At 39.0% G+C, this 14,758-nt stretch overlaps 1 protein-coding gene across 1 annotated transcript in view; it reads right to left on the bottom strand.

Moving 5' to 3' along the window:
• The window catches only part of ccdc88c (coiled-coil domain containing 88C), a 76,252-nt gene that overhangs the window by 39,322 nt on the left and 22,172 nt on the right, over nucleotides 1-14,758 (bottom strand). Inside the window, exons 4-12 of the mRNA XM_067366644.1 lie at nucleotides 8,014-8,083; nucleotides 4,993-5,051; nucleotides 3,210-3,293; nucleotides 2,982-3,122; nucleotides 2,673-2,860; nucleotides 2,329-2,410; nucleotides 2,055-2,213; nucleotides 1,559-1,705; nucleotides 829-973 (exon numbers count right to left, since the gene is read on the bottom strand). Of these exons, the coding sequence (XP_067222745.1) occupies nucleotides 829-973; nucleotides 1,559-1,705; nucleotides 2,055-2,213; nucleotides 2,329-2,410; nucleotides 2,673-2,860; nucleotides 2,982-3,122; nucleotides 3,210-3,293; nucleotides 4,993-5,051; nucleotides 8,014-8,083 (1,075 nt within the window). The remainder of the gene's footprint in view (nucleotides 1-828; nucleotides 974-1,558; nucleotides 1,706-2,054; nucleotides 2,214-2,328; nucleotides 2,411-2,672; nucleotides 2,861-2,981; nucleotides 3,123-3,209; nucleotides 3,294-4,992; nucleotides 5,052-8,013; nucleotides 8,084-14,758) is intronic.

Here is a 14,758-nt window from a genome sequence, read left to right as displayed (position 1 = left end):
ATAGTAGGAAAAAAAAATACTATGGAAGTCAACGGCTACCGTCAACTGTCTAGTTACAAACATTCTTTAAAATATCTTCTTTTGTGTTCAACAGAGGAAAGAAACTAATAGAGTGAGTAAATGATGACAATTTTCATTTTTGGGTGGACTATCCCTTTAAGTAGGCAGGTGCTGAGTCAAACAACATGTATACATGCCTAATGGCTTACAAACAGCCTGAGGGTACAGATATTTCAGTTACCAGTTCTCTCAAGATAACACTGACTCAGAGCTAATAAACTCCATTAAGCAGGCACAAATGAGAGATTCATTGTTTTCAGAAAAAGGTTCAAATACTCTATTAGTAGCAAACAAGCGTTTGTTCACTTTGCATGAATAAAATGGCAAGATTCTCTGGTAGAAGAGTATTTGCATTGGGATGGGTTCTTAAAACAAACAAACAACTGACAAACAGAAAATAGGTCAACAGCACATGACCAAAATGTGACCCTTTCTATGTTGGGTTAGTATTACAAACACAGAATCTAATATTCAAGATTAGTGTCTCAGAATCTCTCGACTAAAGTCCTGTATTTAGACCTGGTATTAAGATGTATCAGCTTTTTCGTGCTTCCCATAAATGTTTTTGCATTAGGTAATTAGATCCAATCAAATGAGTTCCCCTGGAAGTGGTTGAAGGTGGACCAGCTCAAGACGTTTTACACTTGTACTTACAGTGGTCCACGTGTGATCCGATTGACCAAAACACATGATGTAAACGGGGTGCAAGACATTGTCTCAGAGGTTTTCAAACTGAACTTCAGTGCGAGAGCAATGCAGTGGACTCACCTTCATTGACCTCATTGTTCTTGGACAATTGCTCCAATTCCCAGCCAAGGTGAGCCGATTCATTCATGCTTTGTTTCTGAGAGATCTCCAGCAACATGTTCTCCTCCAGCAATTCCTCCAGGCGTTTCTTATCACTGTCCCGGTCCTAAACCACACACATACAAAAGGAAAAATAATTCACTTAGGGCTGGGGGGGGAATGATTCACAAATACATCGCAATGTTTTCTCAAATTATTCATCTTCCAAAAAGAAAAAAAGGAAACTACAGCCAGTTGCATTGGTGATAATTATTGTTAGTTGGCTTCTAGCATGCTGCAAGTTCCTATGCATTGCTAAGCAGTTGTTCCATTGTTGCAATGACAAAAATCATATTGCTTTGACAAACTGCTCTTGGTGTGTGAACATGCCTTAAACTAAAATAGGTCAGGAATAAGGCATGCATTAGATAATACATTTTTCCACTCACAGATCTGAAGGAACAATGGCATTCTTGTGGTCAATTCCAGAGAACCCTCAAGTATCAAGTATCAAAGCTTTCATATACTTTAGAAAGGCCTAAATGCATCAGCTAGGTCTACAGTATGATTTATTGCCCCTACGCTACAAAACAAAAAGACAACTGAAGAATTGTTGCGTAATCACGTTGTGAATCCAAACCAAATTGAATTCCAAGATGTGTAAAGATTAACATGTATAAACACAAACAAAATAATTTCCCATAACACTCACAATTTCCATATCGTGCAATTTGGAGCGCAGCTGGAGGTTCTCCTTCTCCAGCTCGTGTAGTTTGTCGCAGCGCCCCCTGGCCCCAGTAAGCTGCTCCTCCAGCATTGATTTTGTCTCCAGCAGAGTCACATTGTCCTCTCTTAGTTCCTGCGCACAAAAGAGAGACAAGAGAGAAAAATGAAGAGATGGACAAAAAGAGAAGATCAAAAGTGATAGAGTGCATGACGACAGCAGACTGAGAGAGTCAGAGGGCTGTCAGTGACAGCTCAGGGCCTCAGCGGACACCTGAGGCATTATATCTGTGAAATAAAAGCAGCAGGGGCTCTCAGCAGGCAGCTGTACATCAGTCACCTCACAAAGAAATCAATTTCACCCCTTCAGATTAAAGTGGTGTGTGGCTAGTTTATGCTTTTTCCAGGTAATGACAAAGAGTCTCTTTTTTATACAATGCAAGTTTTTTAAAATGGAAATGTAATATAGGTTGGTGTGTTGTTACCTCTATGCGCGTCTTGTAGAAATGGACATCGTTTAGCTTCTCTTTGCAGCGAGCCAGTTCAGTTTCTAGACGATCCACTTTTCCAGCACGCTCCTTTAGAGAATCCACCTCATCGCGGTACACCCGCACCGAGCGTGCCTCTGTCAGCAACTGCATGTTCTGCTCATACACAAACACAACAGTTGATAGTAACTGATCACTGAAGCTTCATTAAAGTGTTTCTCAGTTTGATACAGCCATGAAAAGAGTGAATTTAAAAGTCTTGATGAGATACCTCCTGCTTGAGTTTCTGAATCTCTGCATCCAGGCGCTCAATCTCGTTCTTGGCATCAATCAACTGCTCTGTCTTCTCCTCTCTGTAGACAGTACATGCACAAGAGTAAGTGTTTACAGTACTGACAGGCTTAACTAGTGGATGACCAATATATTGCCAATGCCAGAATATCGGCTAATATTTGTCATTTTTTAATTATAGACATTGGTTGATAAGTTTTTCTGCTTTCTATGTCAGAAGCAAGACTTTTATTTTGATAGTGCCGTCAGTGAAGCTAGCTGTCCCAGTGAAGTTTGAACCCAGAGAGGAAAACAAAAAGTCATAACTGTACAAAACACACTTACAACTCTTGGCGAGAGCGCCGTAGTTTGGACTTTGTGTCGGCCAGCTCCACAGCCAAATGCTGACGATCTTCTTTAGACAGTAGGGTGACGGGGGATAGGGATGTGTGCTCAGGGCTAGAAAAGCCCAAGAGACTGGAAGGCTGTTGGGACTGAAGATAGTCCCTCTCTTGTGTCAGCTCTATGATAAGCTAAGGACACAAAAAAGAGCTATCAGCATCTAATCAGTTATGATCAATCTCTTTAGAAGTTTAAAGCAACTTCCTAAAAAAAAATAGCTGACTGTAGTTGGTGCTGGTAAGATCTGCGTACCTCAGCAGACTCATCTCGCTCGTCTATGAGTTTACGTAGGTGAAAGGCCATGGTCCTAGACAGAGGGTCCAACTGCTCAGCAGGCATCTCACCAACCTCCATCCACTGCAGGTCCAGAACATTGTCCTGGTTGTGAGTTACCTGTAATCAGAAATAAATTTTGGGCCTCAAATGCATGCTCCATTTATGAGATATATATATACTATTGGTTGACATCAGGAAGCTCACTTCTTGAATATGAGTCACGATGATAGCCTGTGTCTCAATGTCAAGCAGCTTGATCTTCTCAATCATTTCTTCTTTACGATCACACTGTTGGGAGAGAGGAAGAGAATTAGGAAAGAGGATAAGGATGGAAAGGGAAGAGGAGAGGATGGGAAAGGGAAAAGGAAAGGGAAAGAGGTTGAGGAATGGGAAGGAGAAGGGAAAGGAAAAAGAAAAGGGTCGGAAAGGGAAGAGGAAGGAGGAAGGAACCAGAAAAGGAAGAGGAAGGAATGTGGAAATGGGAAAATAAGAAGGAAGGAGAAGGGAAAGAAAATGAAGAGGAGGAGTAGATAAAGGGAAGGGAATAGAAAAAGGGAAGAGAGGAAGAGGAAGGGAAAGGATCCAAAAAAGGAAAGAATGGAAAAGGGATGAGGAAGGAAGACAAAGGGAAAGAGGATGGAGAAGAAACAGAAAAACAAAGAGGAAGGGAAAGGTAAATTAAAAGGGAAGAGAAAAGAATGAATGGGAAAGGAAATACAAAAGGATGAAAACGGGAATAGGAAGGAGGAAGGTAAAGGGGAAGGTACCGGAAGGAGAAGAGGAAGTAATGGGAATAGGAAAGGAACAGGAAAGGGAAAAGGAAGAGATAGGAAAGGGAAAGGGAAAGGGGAAGAAGGAAGGGGAACCAGAAAAGGAAAAGGAAGGAGGAGAAGAAGAGGAAAGGAAAAGGAAAGGATCCAGAAAGGGGAAAGAAAAGAAAGGGAAAGAGGATGGAGAAGGGACAGAAAAGCAAAGTGGAAGGGAAAGGGGAAGGTATTCAAAGAGGAAGAGGAAAAAAATTAAATGGAAGAGAAAATGATAGGAAAATGAATGGGAAAGGAACAGGAAAGAGAATAAGAAGGGAAAGGAAAGCCAAAAGGATGAGAACAGGAACAGGAAGGAGGAAGAGAAAGAGAAAGGGGAAGGTACCGGAAGGAGAAGAAGATGGAATGGGAATAGGTAAGGAAGGGATGTGAATGGGAAAGAGGATGAAGACAAGGAAGTGGAAGGACATAGGAAATGATGAGAAATGTGAAGGAACAAAAAAGGGGGAAAGGAAGGAGAATAGGAAAAGGAAACAAAGATTGATGACATAAATGAAATGGAAGAGAAGAGAAAGGGGAAGAGATGAACAAAGAAGGAAATAACTATCCAGTGTATTTATGAAATAAGCTCTGCCAAAGAATTCATGAGTATGACTTAATGATAGTGATTAGTCAAATAAACTGCTGGCAATGAAAGCGCAGGAATCACGTCAAAGATTGAGCCCGCCTTTGAATAAAAGAATACAGGGACACTTTCAAAAGGGATTGAGTTGAGTGCCTCGTGACTGGAATACAGTGAGAGGAAGTTATGGTGGAGGATTAGACAGGCTCAAAGAGACTCTGAACAGAAAGCAAATCAGCAGGCAAATGTTACGCTGTGAAGTTTAAGGCTCTAAATCAATGTGAGCCGTTTATTATCCATTCAAAGAACAGGAAAAACCAGCTAGAGAGGGGGTTAAAAGTGTGGGGACAAATAGGCTTGCACTGTGAGGAACAATGCTCAGGAAAAGGAGACACAAACACTTTAGCAAATCTAACCAAATTATCTTTGCTAACTTATCTGGGACATATCTGAATAGATGCTTGATTTTGCAGCATAATGAGCATGTGTTAGTTTTACTTTGGAAAAGCAGAGGCATGCCCAGGCATGGTGATATGGATATGATTTCCTGTACTGGTCTCAAAATGTGGGTTGGAGATTTCTGCTAATTCAAGCAGTTTACCTGAACAGCGCAGCCCAGTATCAGCAACAGCAGTCTCTTCAACTCTTCCATGCTTTTACCTGAGCGATTCAAAATCACAAGAATTGAGAATAAAGGTGCTATAAATAAAACAACAGAAATTAAAAAACTAAACACACCAACTCTTTTACAAATCACACAAACCCTTTGAGATCATGTTATTTTGAATTACTTTTCTGAAGCTTGTGTCTGTGTGTGTTGGTGAGTTTGTTTGTGTCTGGCAGTCTTAGACTAATAAATACTCTGGAGAGAATGGAGTGGGTGTGGGGGTGCTGTCGCCATGGCAACCATTTGTTGCTCAACGCCACCCCACCCTACAGCGTACCCCCCTTTACACAGATAGCAGAGGAGGAGCTCTTTACCAGCCGTGGGGAAATTACTATTGTCCACTACAAGTGAAGCTTAATGTAAAAACACAAACATCAGAGAGCTAAACGTTGCACAGGCAACACAAGATAAGAAACATATCGACCAGCATATAAAAACCAGGCCTTCTGTGAAACATATTCATAATACAGTCATTTTCTGTGGGAAACATTACTCCCTTAGATCTTTTCATAACTAGAATGTTGTTATCAGTAGCCCATTGAACAAAATTTACATAAATAAGCTCTAATACAGCAACCAGGAAAAAAAAGTGAATCTCAGACTGTTTTGATAACCTATCACAAGCAGAAAATGACGCCATAACCACGATAAGGGTTAATTTTGTATATGCAAAATCATTAAACAGCATTCTGTAAGTAGCAAGCATGAGCAGAGAAGGAAATCTAGTCTATGCACATACTCATAAAGGTCAAACGGCAGATCAGATACAAACCTCATTATAACAAAGGCCTGTTATACTGTATGTGTTTGTCAATAGTCTACTGTACTATATATATTTTGGAATATAACATGGGTCACCTATGACACCAATTTAAATGCAAAACTTAAGGTGATGATACACGGGGCAACTTATTGAGCAATGTTGCCGGATAATGTTGCCAAGCGATGTTACTTGGGCACTTTCCCATTGAGAATGGGCAACATATTTCGATCCAAAGTATCCAGATAGAAATTTGTAGCCTATTCTCAATGGGAAAGTGCCCAAGGAACATTGCCCAGCAACACTGATCAAAAATTTTACCCTGTGTATCATCATCTTTACAGAAGTTTAGTATAACTTCAGTAGTAGATTTGCTAATAATATATTCAATAAGCAATTTAAAAGGGGTACCTCACTGCTGGCAAAATGGGCTTTTAATAAAACTTGGCTGCTAGTAGGACTGGGACAATACATTGATTCTCGATCGATACAATGAATCTGGATCGATTCTGATATTTTCACTACTGAATCGATTCTTAGCTTAGTTTTAACAGCAGATGGCGCTCTAGGCTAGTTGTTAGCCGCACACTCAAATGCTGATGAAGAAAACTGCTAGACAGCGATCATGATCATACATTCGGCCGAGTCATGTGAGTGGTTAAATATACACCTCAGCTCAGAATGCTTTTATGACATGAGTTTTGTAATTCGCTTCAACATTTTCGAACTTTATGAATGATTATTTTAGGTTTAAGTGGTGTGTGTAAAAGAACTGAAAGCAGGCAGTGTATAAGTGTTTCTAAAGCATGTATAGTAGTGCCATCTGCTGTTAAAAACTAAGTTCAGAATCGATTCTAGAGAGAGTCGCAATACATCGGAAAATATCAGAATCCCTCCAGATTGTCAATCAAAATTCTATGTATTGTCCCAGCCCTCGCTGCTAGGTAGGAAAATAGGTAGGAATAGCTGGGAAACTTCAACACCCATAATGCACTTGGGCACGATGCTGTCTAAGGTCAATCCCACCAGTCTGCTATGGATACACTTGACCAAATCCCGCCTTGCTTTAGGAGGAAATACTTCTTAGCAAACTTTTAGTTTTAACGTTGTCAACTTGCATTGTTACCGGGTGCAAGAATTACATGACGGAAAATCTGAAAACTCCCCATGTTTGTAGTCAACATTTCCAACTGGATGACCATGAACAAAGTACTTTAGACCATACGGAAGGGAAAAACTGAAAGAAACTGCCGTTCTGTCAGTTCCACCCGAAGCAAAATGTCATTGCGTACAGGTAAAAAGGCTGTCACCATGATGTTCTGTTTTTTCAGTGATAAACCTACCCTTACAATAACTGTTCTGCTAATAAACCTCAGCAGATCTGACCACCTGTGTGCAGATATACAAAAATGCTGGAGTTTTCTCAAAAGCCCTGAAGCTTTTACTGAGAAATACACGTACATACACTACCGACATTGTAACAAGTGGGTTGAAAAATCGGCAAAGTTACCCTATAGTTTTACTCTATATCACTTGCCAGCACTATCTATACATTTTTTATTACACAGCTCTCTTGATTCTGACTGCAAGCATTGCAGCATTCTACAGTCAAATATTTTTGTAAATTGACAGATTAAAGCTTTATAATTGACTAATCCCAGACCATATTTCCTAGTTGTTCTGGTTTCATGTCTCTAGCTGCTCTGCTGTCAACAGCAAGATCCCCAGTCAGCACTCAGGGCTGGGCTCGGTCCCAAGAAGCTTCCTCTGGCCTTTCTCCTTTCCTCCCACCATTACAAGGTCCACAACACGTGTTTCCTTCCCCAGACAGCCAGAACCTTGTCCGCACACCCCCATATCAGAAGGTGAAAGGGTGTTTATGAAGGCTGGTGTATGCGAGTGAGGTGGTAAATGAGGAGTTTTGATCAGTAGGGCGTATGTTTTGCTTTGGGGCATGATGGAAAGTGATAGTAGGTGATTTATAGTTACAATAGTGAAGATACAGGAACTGATCCAGATAAAAGTTAACTTTCTGAAGATATATATATATATACATTTATTACACATATGCAGTTTATAAACATTATAGAACGTTTAAAAATTTTAACTTAAAAATGTACTTAGTCAAACCAGAAAGGCACCCATTTTGTACCACAATATAGTGGCTTATTTATAATAACATGACTGAACAATACCTGATAATGGGTCCTTGGCAATGGCCAGCACATTGGGCAGGTTCATGACGATGAGCTGCTGAAGATGCTCCTGAAAGAAAAAACAAAACATGCTTATTGTAAATGGGTAGACATGGAAACATTCAGTGCACTGTGATGGCACCTTAAATAACCCATGTAAAAAGGCAACAGTGAAAGGACAAAGTAGGCATGAATCAGACCGAGAGATAGCCGGGCAGGCTGAGTGTCAATATTTGGGACGAGTACCTAAAACAGGGTCAGTGGTAACGTGGGAACAGGAAACTCCTACTTACAAACAGACAGGCAGGAAATCAAAATGGAAATGGGATGCATTAGCAGCCCCAGACGAGGTACGTCTTGGGTGGAGAACATCAAATTCCAACATACAGGGAAAATATGAGCTAGGCAATATTTAAAAAATTATTTAAAGGGGAGGAAAGAGAAAAAAAAAAAAAGAGACTGAACTGAGGGAATAAATATGCAGGAGTGTACGTGTGCCCATGTACTAATGGACTTGACTTCAGGCACAATGGCCTCCAGGGCAACAAAGCTCAACAAAAGTACACAATGAACAAGACCAAACAGGTCTAATTGACCAAACCCGTCATTCCAAAACACACTTGGATAAGAGCACTGACATCAGCGACAGAATTACGTACCAGATTTATTGTTTCTGTGCAACTGACATGAAATTATATTCGAGAAAGCAGAACCATGCTTTATCACGGATCTTGTGGGGATTATTTATATAACACATTCACATAAAACATGATTTTATACATAATGTGTTTTATATTATTTTAAAGGATTAGTTCACTTCTGAATTAAAATTTCCTGATAATTTACTCACCCCCATGTCATCCAAGATGTTCATGTCTTTCTTTTTTCAGTCAAAAAGAAATTAAGGTTTTTGAGGAAAACATTCCAGGATTTTTCTCCATATAGTGGACTTCACTGGGGTTCAATGGCTTGAAGGTCCAAATAGCAGTTTCAAAGAGCTTTACATGATCCCAGATGAGAAATAAGGGTCTTATCTAGCAAATCGTTTGGTCATTTTCTAAAAAAAGTAAACATTTTATACTTTTTAAACTACAAATTCTCATCTTGCACTGCTCTGCGATGTGCCACGCATTACATAATCACGTAAGAAAGGTAGGCTGAAGTACCTACCCAGTGTTTACAAAGCGAACGTGCAAAGACAATGTCAAAACGGCCTTACAAAAACAAAACAAAAAAAAGTGCAAGACCAGCATTTGTGGTAAAAAGTATATACACTTTTTTTTTTTTTAAGAAAATGACCGATCGTTTCACTAGATACGACCCTTATCCCTTGGCTGGGATCATGTACAGCTCTTTGAAGCTGCATTGAAACATTTGGATCTTCAACCCGTCGAACCCCAGTGAAGTCCACTTTATGGATAAAAATCCTGGAATGTTTTCCTCAAAAACCACAATTTCATAGATCTTGGATGACATTGGGGTGCGTAAATTATCAGGAAATTTCAATTCTGAAATGAACTAAGTTTTAAAACTGATATTATAGTCAATTTTTGGTTCCATACTGTTGTGCTTTGTCTTACTATTTTTGAATGTAAGAACACATCTGCACGTAAACAAGCCTGATTAAACAGGACATCCTTACGACGGATTAGACATAAAAGGCAACCCACTGACTAGTCAGTTTCCAAATATGTGGTTCTGTACATCCCTAGTTTCAACAAACTATGTCATGCTATAGGCACTAGGCAGATGGACACACACTCTCACCCAAGTGAATAGCTACACAGCTAATGAGAAAGTGTGCCCATTTGACATCATCAAGCCTGGACCCCCTGCTGACAACTCCATCTTCATCTCACAGGAGTGACTCCCAGGGGAGGTCTTTGTGTATATAGACCAGAGACACGACCCTCATCCAGTATAATAGAGCCGCCCCAACTGAGGCCAGTGCCAGACCACACTGCCTTTGTCAAAACAGAGGCCTGCGAGCATTCCTTTCTTTACTACCGTCCTCACAAACACTGAGAATATGTAACGAACCAAAAACTTATAGGTAAAGGGTTTTAGCCTAATACATTGGTTTAAACCAATTAACTGGTAGATAAACTCTTTGGATTGTTATGAGACATGTGACATAAGAACCAAGGCTTTGACATCATAACTGGTACTTAAATGAAATTTTAATAATTTATAAAACATTAAACATTTTTTTTAGGGCCCCCCTCAAATTCTATTTTTACCAAATTCTGTTTTCTGTTTTAAGTTTTCTGGATTCCATTTTAATGGTTTAATTACAGTACATTGTAATAATCAAAAAACATGTCTAATTAACTGAATTCTAAAAAAACAAAATGTATTAAATAAAAAAATTAAATTGTTTCATATTTTGATTTTTCTGGCAATCAAATGAATGCATAAAATTAATTTATTTTTTAATAATGAAACAATAGAACTTTACTGTTAAAATTAAAGCATGGAAGAAAAACTGAGATTATTCCTTTAAAATATAGTATATACCACGTTTCTGTGTCATGTCAGAGACACAGACATGCAGGATTCATTTAAATAGTCTTTTTGCAGTTTAATATTCACAGATATTAATCTATTTCGCGATTTAATTTGTTTTAAGTGTACTGGCCTGCTTTTTATTCATTCATCCAAAATTTGACAAATTCCATGACATTCCGCAATAAATAGTAAATTCCAATTTTATGACGGGATTCCGCGATTCTGTATGCGTTTTTTGCATTGCGGAAATCGTAGGGCCCTACATCAGACATTTTCTACATATCATCAAAACTAATGTTTCTTTACAATATATGCAAGACGAACATTACAATCCACTTGAGTAATCTTGTCGTTCCTGTATTTTCAGGACCACTGATGTAAAACCACTTCTGAGATAACTATGCACACAGGAACAAGCAAGGCACTCTGGGAAGAAACTTAAGTGTTTCTGACTGACAGCCAGTCTGGTGTGTATAATTACATAAAGGTGCACGTTTCAACTTGAGAGGAGAAAAAGCTCTTTACAGTGTTTGATTCGACAGCTGCACCATGATGGGGTGTGTGCAGTAGTTTCACGTTAGGCGGTCTCTTCATAAACACCTCATTCTTTAATGGCTGGTTAACCTGATCACTGCTGCTAAATTCAAGCAGGCTAGTTAATAGATTTGAGTCATATGCAAGACGAGGAGGCTTTCATGCCAGCGTCAGTATCTGGTTTCAACTAACAGCTGAGGATGGAAAAAATGATGAAGGATCAGTTAACATTCCTTACCTAACAGAGACAGGCTTAGGGAACTTAAGGTTCCTACATGATTTCAGATACATTACCATTGTAGAAACTACTGCAAATACACAAAACAAAAAAGAGAACAACTCTAAATGTAATGTCACCACAAAGATAACCTTTCATCATAGCAGATAATAACAAGACGACACTGGACCTGCAACAGCATCATTACTGAAAATTACCTGCCTGAAGTAAATTATTTATGGACATGTATCCATATCACAGTGCCGGCAAGGTGTTGGTTGAAAGACTAACTTCCCAACTTCTAATCTAGGCAAAGTCCTTTGAAAACAAAATTACTATTAAGAAAGACAAAATTCTAATATAGCTGCGAGCAGCAATTATCAGGGTTCAAGCACTTTAAGGCATTTAAGCACATGTGTAAAAAGGTATAATGTTTAAAGCTGCTGTCCGTAACTTTTTTGTGTTCAAGATGTACAAAAATTATATAATGAGAATGTGCATCATTAATCCATTTTCCAAACTGTGTTTTTGTCTTACCCTGAATCATTATGGTACACTTAGAATAAGTGTTTATATTCAGACTATTTCAGGCCGGACTGGTAGGACCCGCCGCAGAGTATCACAGTAACTGCTTGACTCGCCATAGACATACACAGAGAAAAGTAGCTCCGGCTACAATGTCCCTCCACAAGACGCGTGCAGTTCTGTTTATTAACCGCTAGAGGGCCAAAAAAAATCATGGACTGGAGCTTTAAATTAGCAAGCCTGTAACCATCTCGATCATAGATGGAAAAGACCATTTACAGCCAATACAGGCAATTCACTATGGTTTATAAAGCTTGTTATCGAGGTTGAGCCAAAACTTGTTCGCCAAAGTTGTTTTTTGAAATAATCTCCAATATTTAATGAACGATTTGATGGACAGCGGCGGTCCTAGAGGCAAAGTTGTTCAGAATGAGGAGTACTACCATGTGGTATGAATGTTGTACACAAGCCAAACATGCCCAGCGAGTTTCAATCCGATCGACCACCATTAACCTTGTCTGATAGCTGCTCAAACTTCATTGGCCGATGGCGGACATTTTTTTGAGGTTTGTCAATGTCCTCATAGACAATCATGGCACCTTGGACAAAGACACTGTGTGCCAATTTCCAAGCCAATCGGACTAACGGTGAAGTACTTTGTCAAGCCATTGTCAAGGTTTTTTTTTTTTTTTTTTGCTGTTATAGCACCATCAAGTAGCCCGTCACCGTATCCTTTTCGCGTGACCACAGAATAAGTTATTACATAGGTGTGCTGAGTTTGGTGAAAATATCTCATTCAATTCATGAGTTAGCTATTTTAGTAAAAGTGGCTCCCCCTAATTAAAACATTTTGGCGGCCCTTAGAATTAGTGAATTGAAATTTCAACCTTTTTTTGATAATTATTGACAATCAGACTCCAGAGAATCTCACTGCACAGGTTTGGTTCTGACCAGGCCAAAAACCTAGGACTAGTTCGCAAAAGTAGGTTTTTCAAAAAATCCAAAATACCTGAAAATTTCATAGATTGATGAGCGAATCCGAGGCATGCATCATGTCCGCCTTGAGCCAAGGATTTCAACGATATGAAACACTTGAGACACTATAAGAACACTTAAGGAGTTGAGCCATTTCGTACTTTTGACTGCTGTAGCGCCCCCGTCAGGCCAATCCGGCCGAGCCTTGGTGACGTTGTAGACTGTGAGTACTACCAGCCCTCAAAGTTTCACGTCTCTACGACTTACGATTTGGTCTGCCCGATCACTTTTATGGGAGAATGCTGATCCTTGGAAATTTTAACAATTACAATAGGGTTTCAGCGCTACACCCGTAATAAAAAGGAGGAAAATCAAAGCGAAAAGAGCGGAAGGAATAGCGTGAAGCCAATGTTTTGATTTCACGCTGAGGAAATATGGGAGTGCTGGTTTTGCTGGCCTCCTAAACTTCACTAAACATTCAAATGGCATTTTCCACTGTAAAATCAGGACAACAACGATAACCTTGGCACCTTCATACTTTGTTACGCCATTGGAACATCCACTAAAAATGGTGGTTTGGCATGAGGTCATGATGCAACTGGTCAGAATAGTTGGAAAGTTTCATAGAAACTTTCCTGAGCTCATTTCCTCTGTTGCCATGTGGAACAATGCCTGAACGGTAAAGTAGGACAGGAGCACTTGTACTGTTCAGACCTGTGGCTCTGGGGCTACCCACCCCCTGCTGGGGGAGCCAGTGCGGTTAACACATGATCATTATCTATACACTGGGAGTGGACGTTGGCATTCAGGATGGTTTTGACACAAATAATCTAAACTGATTTTAAAACAACATGAAATCAAAATTATCTTCACTTACTTCTTTACACAAATGTCCCTGCTTATATTGATCAGTGCGGTTTCATCAGTGCATGCTATTTTATGGGGACAATACGTTCAAAATGTTACTTTCCTCACATCTGATGTTATGTTTCTGCTGACATGATCAAAGTTGTGCGGGCTGGGAACAATCAAATCCAATTATATCATAACCTAACATGATTCCATTTAATCACATCCACTGATAAAACCAAATCCCAGCCTACATTACTTCCTGCTGTTAAAATGTGCCACATTACAGGAGTCAAACACACTGCGAATAAAGTTTCATGTATTTAAATTATATGTTATGTGTACACTACCATATAAAAGTTTGGGATTTTCAATTCTATTTTAAATAAATCCTGTTTTTTTTTATTTTCTATTCATCAAACAATCCTAAAAAAAATAAAAATAAATAAATAAATAAAAATAAATGCATCACACTTTCCACAAAAATATTAAGCAGCACAACTGTTTTCTACATTGATAATAATCAAAAATGTTTCTTGAGCACCAAAGCAGCATATTAGAATGATTTCTGAACGATCATGTGACAAAATTCAGCTTTGACGTCACAGGAATAAATTAAATTTTCAATATAATAAAATAGAAAACATTTATTTGAAATTTTTAATATTTTTCAATATTACTGTTTCTACTGTTTTACTGTTTTATCAAATAAATGGAGCCTTAGTCATCATAAGAGACATTAAATTAATATATTATTTATGGCAATTATCAAAAATATTTGAATGGACTGAGAATGAATTAAAGGTGCCCTAGAGCCAGTTTTTACAAGATGTAATATAAGTCTAAGGTGTCCCCTGAATGTGTCTGAAGTTTAAGTTGAAAATACCCCATAGATTTTTTTAAATTAATTTTTTTAACTGCCTATTTTGGGGCATCATTAAATATGCGCCGATTCAGGCTGCGGTCCCTTTAAATCGCACGCTCCCTGACCCCCGAGCTCTCGACTCTATATACAGTGCATAAACAAAGTTCACACAGCTAATATAACCCTCAAATGGATCTTTCCAAGATGTTCATCATTCATACTGCATACATGCGTCGGATCATGTGAGTATAGTATTTATTTGGATGTTTACA

Source organism: Chanodichthys erythropterus, chromosome 18 (genome assembly GCF_024489055.1).
Source record: "Chanodichthys erythropterus isolate Z2021 chromosome 18, ASM2448905v1, whole genome shotgun sequence".
Lineage (NCBI taxonomy): Eukaryota > Metazoa > Chordata > Actinopteri > Cypriniformes > Xenocyprididae > Chanodichthys > Chanodichthys erythropterus.
The sequence above is the reverse complement of the archived record's forward strand: the minus strand, read 5'-3'. Positions and strand labels throughout refer to the sequence as shown.